The following is a 6966-nucleotide window of genomic DNA, read 5'->3' as shown; positions in this document are numbered from 1 at the left end:
TCCGCCCACTGGGGTCCGAGTTATGGACCATCAAAGTCATTGATGAACTACTCTTAGCGCTACCCAGGAACAACGACGTGGACCAATCACAGTCGATTATTCTTCTCACATTCGACTGTGATTGGTCAATTTCTTACTCTTACTTCTTACTCCGTGTATTGTAGACGGGCCTTAACAGTCAGGGGATCGATTCTGTATCTTGAAACAAGGTGAAAATTACAAAAGTGAGCAAATTTACTAGGCGTTGACCAATGAAATTATCAGTAGTCTAGTAAATTCGCTCACTTTTATAATTTTCACCTCATTTCAAGATACAGAATCGATCCCCTGACTGTTAAGGCCCGTCTACAATACACGGAGTAAGAAGTAAGAGTAAGAAATTGACCAATCACAGTCGAATGTGAGAAGAATAATCGACTGTGATTGGTCAATTTCTTACTCTTACTTCTTACTCCGTGTATTGTAGATGGGCCTGCAGCGGAAACAGAGCGCAGAGTGTCGCAAAGTGCGAAACACTCGACATTTAAAAATGGCGAAGCTCTTGATATTGTTTCGTGTTATCAGCGCGGCGAGATTAAAAAGCATTGTTGGGTGTATATGTTCACTGATATAAATACTGTTACCTCGCCGCATCGCCATTGTATTGAAAAGAGAGCCATGGTTTCTCTCGTTGTCGTTGGCGTTATGTCATTGGCCGTTATGAGCCTGGGAATTGTTATGGACTGGACCTTCGTCCAGTGTTGTTTTCTCTACATTGTATTAACTTGCTCCTGCTTGCTTGTCGGTCCGTTAATTATGATACTGATCAACATAGCTTTGTCGCCTAAACACCAAACTGGCTCTGGAACTGTTAAAACTATTGCAGAAGTGGACGCCTTCCACAATATGTTGATGGTACAATTGAAACACGATGCATTAATATGGAATACTTGCCATTTAGATCCTGTTCCATCAATGTAAGATTAACTTTAATCTTAGTTCTATTTACTCTTTATTTTTTCTGAATCTCTAATTTACTGACTATTTTTTTCTAATTCTTAGAATTAGAAAAAAATATAAATCGTAAATTGAACTCAGGTAATCTTACGTTGATGGAACTAAGTTTAAATGGAATAGAATGCTTTAGGCCTAGTTCCATCTTAAGATTAATTTCAATCTTGATTCAATTTACTCTGTATGTTTTTCTAATTTTAAAAATTAGAAAAAGATAAATAGTGAATTAAACTAAGATTATAGTTATAATCTCTTACATTTGAAGAACTAGGCTTATTCATAAATAGGCATGTATTTTTTCTTCCATGAATAACAAAGACAAAATGATACTTGTGTCAACTTGTGTTAACAAATGAAAAGCTCAACAAATAGGCCTGCAATTCTTTTTAGCTGAATTTCTCATATCGTTCATTTTTTCTTTTTTTGTTCAAAAAAAGGAAAAAAATAAATGCAAAAAGTTTACTTGGAAAGAACAAGCCTAATGGTTATCATTTTTCATTCATTTGATTGTTGGCTTTTCAGAAAGGATATGAGCCCAAATCAGCCAACACTAGGAAGCACACACGTTATCCTGTTGTTTTCACACGTCTGGTGGACGGTGCCCTGCAGAATCTTCTAGATTTAATCTTTCAGGACTTTATCGGCTTCTGGCTGAACGATCTAGCCTTTGGCTCCGAACAGCTGATAGATAACATGAAACAGGATGTGTGGGGCGCGATACAGAGCCTACACGATCGCTTGTCGCATGTTGACCACACTAAACTAGTGGTTTGCAATATAGTGAATAAGCTCACTTTTCACTTCGAGAAGATCCGGATAGCTCAAGCGGCTTCGTAAGCGTCTCTTTTCATTGGCGTGTTCAAGACGAGAAACACCTTAATTTATTTGTCGCATTTAGGTCGGAGGGAGAGGACCCTGTATTTATTTTATCAGCGCATTTGATGTCGCCTGTCGCTGAGCTGGAATACTTGAGGAAAATTAGCGAACTTTATATCCTGTTTTTGTTACCACGCAGTTACTCCCTTTCTCCAGTAAAATTTCTTTTAAGAGAAGTTCTTACATGCAAAAGTAAGCATTTTTTGAAAATTATCTCACGTAGCAAGTTGTCGTTATTTTGACGTCAATAGTTAGTCATTTTAAATTATTAACGTCATGTGACCTATTTAAGATGTAATAATGACATCATCTTTTTGACCAATTAATGATGTAATTTTTTATTTATGACGTCTTTACAATGTCATACTTAATGACGTCGAATAAATGGCCAATTGTCGACGTACTAGTAACATTATTAGTGATCAATTAATAACGTCATACATTTATTCCGTTAATAACACGAAAATAATGATGTATTTTTTATGTCAGTTTATGACGTTGCGTGAGTGATAGAAATATAAGAATTCACGTCATTTTTACGATGTTTAGACATCAAGGAACTTATTATGGTTCTTAAAATTAGGTGAAAATTACAAAAGTAATTAAATTTACTAGAATATTTATAACTTCAACGCCTAGCAAATTTGTTCATTTTTGTAATTTTTACTTCATCTCAGGAACCATATAAATTCGTCATAAGAATAACAAATTAGTGACGCCAAACGGATAACACATTGCTACCGTTAATAATACGAAAAAAATGATGTATTTTTGACGTCAACTTATGACATTATGTACCTGTGACAAATCCACGTCGTTTTTACGATGTTTGGACGTTATTTTAAACGTCACATTCGTCGTAAGAATGACTAATTAATGACGTTAAATAGACGACACCTTGCTATCTGGGATCAGTTACATGACTTATTTCTCATTTACTTTTTTGTTTTTTTTTCAGTCCTAAAACCGGCGATAGATTTAATCACGGATCCCGATTATATCAATCAGAAGATCCTGACATATATCGATCAACAGCAGCTTGCTGAAGCAATGCACAGGAAAACGTACGAATACGCGGAATCGTTCGAAGATTTTATCCGGATGGTCAAAAGCACCAAGGATCTAGAAGTTCTCAAACATATTAGATATAATATCGTTACCGAGATTATGCAAGCTACCACGGTGCAAAACGTAAAACGAGCTCAAGGTTTGGATCCTGAAAATAACGCTCTGGGAAACTCCGATGCCATTCGAGCGAGAAAGTTAAAGAGGTATATCAGTCAACTAACATACGCTAAGAATACGTGCGAGTGTCACATGCAGACATTGGGATGGGATGGATATCCTCGTCAGGTAGAAAGTCCGTATTCATGCGAGTTACGATAACATGACAATATTTCATAATGATATCTTTTAGGATTCAGACGATATATGCAACGCGACGGAGATTACGGAAGGCAGAGTACTTCCCCTGCAAGCGATTCTGGATAATGTTACTGGCCGACGATATCTATCTCAGTTTCTGGAACAGGTCGCTAGTCAAGGATTGATCGGTTATTGGGCGGCAGTGCAAGAATTACGTGCCGCAGAACGATCCAATTGGCATCAACTAGGAGCTGAGATCTTTTACACTTACATCAGATCACCCACCGCCGAGATCAAGGTGGATAAAAACGTACGAAAGCGGATGGAGGCTTTTTTGTTGGGCGATACGGGACCCAATGTATTTTATGAAGTCCAAGATAGCGTCGTCAAGACACTCCAGGAGAAGTATTATCCGTCGTTTCTCGTTAGCAAGCAATATAAAAGCATGCAGGAAGCATTACTTAATGAGAGGGCGGAAGGTCAGTTATATTTTACATTATATATTTTTAAAATTAGATTTTATATAAAAATTTATTTTAGTGCAACTGATGTGGGTAATTAAAAAATATGATTTTATATATTATATTTATAAACTTCTGTCGTGCATCAGGTTTGGTTGAAGACCGCGAGATTATTGATGGTACATTGTCAGAATCTTCGACTTTGCTCGTTGGCGAACGGTCGAATTACGCTCGCAGCAAGCTAGATCAGCTGCACGAAAAATTAAATAACAAAATGCAAGCTTTGCAGGCGCTCAAATCTTCTCTCAAGCCCGAGAGCAAAGTACTTAGCATATTGGCGAAAGAGGTCGAATGGCTGCAAGGTGAAAAGCGACAGTTGGAGGCACATTTAAATCATACGGAAATGTGGGCCGAACATCTGGGTCGTTGGAGAGCCGACGTGCAGAGTGCAGAGGTAATTTAATACGAATTTTTTTTCTCTACATACTCATAGAAAGATTTTTTTATGATTCTCTTGTTGAATAGATGCCTGATAACGGGGATCCTCCACAATTTGTACTAGTTGTCCACATGGCAGAGGATGAAGACAATGATGAAAGCATATCTAGCGGATGGGTGGTATTGAGAAAACTGCAAGACTTTCAAGATCTTCACAGGAAATTACGTCAATTATGTTCTAACGTTAAAAGCCTGGACTTACCTTCGCAGCCTTTAAAGTTTTTCGGAAAATCTGACAAAAGCACTCTCGATAAAGCCAAGATGCAAATACAAAAATATTTGAATGTAGGTCCTTAAATGTGAATCTGGACTATTTTATTAATACTGTTTGCTTTATTAATTCGTTTATTAATTCTTATAGTTTGTTTTGGAGGACGAGAGGCTTAATCAAAGCGAGGCATTGTATACCTTTCTCAGTCCAAGCTCGGAACATCTTAAAGCTGTGGTGGCACCATCTCCTAAGAAGTCTCGCTTTTCTTTATCCACGTTATTTAAAACGTACGCGTATACTAATTTCATCATATAATCATTGATCTATTTCCTGACTCGATCTGTAAATCTTCATGACAGATCTGTCGGTAGCAACGAGCCACGCGACAAAGAAGATGAAGAGGATTATTCGTTGTTGCTGGACGATAGCGAATCGGGCCGTACCGGCACAGACACCTATTTAAATGCCAGCAAAGATGCGATCGCGGAGCCGTTGTATACGCTTCTCGGAGAAGTTTTCGATTTAAGAGGAGTATTTCGTTGGCTCAGACGATCACTCATCACTTTCGTACAGATTACTTATGGACGTACCATAAATAGGTGAAATATCGCGTACACAAAACTTTATTTGCCTTATAAAACTTTTAAATACTTTCCTTTTATACATATTTTATTTTTTGTAAATAACTTTTTAATGTCTTAATTTTTGTAGTTTAATTATAAGATAGAGATTTAATAAGATACGTTAATATATCACTGATTTACAGACAAATCAGAGATACCGTTGCATGGGTGTTTTCCGAACCCATGCTTCATTATTACATACAGTTGTTTACGAGAGCATGGTGGCCGAATGGGCAGCTCATATCTGAGACCATTCTTCGCACTGACGAAGAAAAGTTGAAAACGCGAGGCGAGGCACGCAGACAATTTCTCAACAATGTACCTGAAGTATTAACAAATCTAGTAGGAGCACAAAGTGCTCAACGTGGCGCGATTAAAGTTTTCGATTCCCTGCAGAACGTGAATCTGAATAAGCAGCTATTTTACGTAAGTCGATCTGCTTGTAACCGTTTATCGTCGAAGTGTACGTATATAGATCCCTTTGCATTTTTTTTTACTGATTCTTCTTTTACAGGATATATTTGAAGTATTAATGTACGAAGTATTTCCAGAACTGCAGCATAAACAAAGTTCCTTAACGAAATAAAGTATCAATGTGATATACAATGAATATATAATCCCATTTCATTCCTTTTAGCGGATCTTATTGTACATAATTTTTAAATGCAGTAAAATTATAAATTCAAAAGTAAATGGTTACTTGCGAATATGTCGCTAACATTGAGAAAGATATTTACACACTTCTAAAATGTGGATAACGTATAATAAACTACACACCGCGCTGTATTAAACTTTCCTAAATATATTAGTTCTTTACAATCGAAGTGTTTTTGTAAGAGACATAACAAATGTATACATCACATTTTGCAAAATCAGTTTGAAAGTTTGCTATGTCACATATTAAGAAATGAGCAGCAACTTAAAGCACTTTACAGTTACCGCAAAATTGATATGAATATATCACTATATTTAAAAGCGCTATTAAAAAAAATTGCTTAAATGTATAACGCTTAATTGCTAAATAAATATTCATATAATAGTAACTAAAGATGAAACTAAGAGTACCAACAAGATTAACGTTATTAGGATAGAAATATTAACTTCATGTGTCTGTTTCTCATTAAATTTTAATCTTTATATAAGGGTATAAAGTATAAACAATTGAGCGCACATAATTTGTAGTTTTAACAGCATTACTGTGTATCTCATGTTTCTATAATACACATTTAATACATTTTAATAGCTTTTTGTGATAACGAAATATTATATATAAATAATTAAGTATCTACACCTGCCGCTTTACAAAAAAGAATTAGGTACATATCCGAAGGAAGTAAACAGCTGGTTCGAAGTTTACTAAAATACTTTGGCCAGATACATATAATATTCAATAATATACACGCATATATAAGTATATATATATATATATGTATCTATAAATAATATATGCACATATATATTACTTAAAGAATTATACAAGAAACGGATACAAAAATAGAGCAAGTAAAAATAAAATGTAATGGACGTATATAAATCTTGATAAGGGCAATTATCTCTTTCATAAGTAATACCTTTATCATGCTATCATTTGGGTTCGCGCTCTTACGAATATCGATTTTACGGTAACTATATTGATAAAGTATAAATTCTGTAAATAGATATGTACTACTGATAGTCCGGGAGATGATGACACTAAAATGGTCATGATTTGTTACCGCTTGAAATCGTCATAATTCGTCATTTATTAGGTAAACTTGTAGGAAACGCAAGTATGGCAAACCTCCCGCGGTTTTAAAATTGATAGCGTGTGATTGAAGTTGTCAAAAATTTGTTGCTTTTTTCCTAATAAATTACCGGATGGAATGTGTTTCTAGTGATAGTTTACGTCAAAAAAACCAATCGGAAGATAGGTGCCATACCGTTTCTGTGCATCGAAGGG

General features: G+C 35.6%; 1 protein-coding gene across 3 annotated transcripts; it reads left to right on the top strand.

The window, feature by feature from the left end:
• The first annotated feature begins 519 nt into the window (after positions 1 to 519).
• On the top strand, positions 520 to 5637 carry LOC108769850 (sorting nexin-25). Of its 3 annotated transcripts, none has more exons than XM_018521069.1 (11): positions 520 to 894; positions 1516 to 1826; positions 1892 to 2061; positions 2828 to 3222; positions 3287 to 3713; positions 3845 to 4149; positions 4221 to 4478; positions 4555 to 4691; positions 4764 to 5003; positions 5171 to 5453; positions 5542 to 5637. In XM_018521069.1, exons 1-11 carry the CDS (start codon positions 598 to 600, stop codon positions 5611 to 5613), a joined length of 2895 nt encoding a protein of 964 aa, XP_018376571.1. In that variant the 5' UTR covers positions 520 to 597; the 3' UTR covers positions 5614 to 5637. The 3 variants fall into 3 exon arrangements, with proteins under 3 accessions (XP_018376571.1, XP_018376575.1, XP_018376581.1); XM_018521073.1 differs by having other exon boundaries at positions 5171 to 5457; positions 5542 to 5587; XM_018521079.1 differs by having other exon boundaries at positions 888 to 956.
• The last annotated feature ends 1329 nt before the right edge of the window (positions 5638 to 6966 follow it).

Source organism: Trachymyrmex cornetzi, unplaced genomic scaffold (assembly GCF_001594075.2).
Source record: "Trachymyrmex cornetzi isolate Tcor2-1 unplaced genomic scaffold, Tcor1.1 scaffold123, whole genome shotgun sequence".
Classification (NCBI taxonomy): Eukaryota; Metazoa; Arthropoda; class Insecta; order Hymenoptera; family Formicidae; genus Trachymyrmex; species Trachymyrmex cornetzi.
The sequence above is the reverse complement of the archived record's forward strand: the minus strand, read 5'-3'. Positions and strand labels throughout refer to the sequence as shown.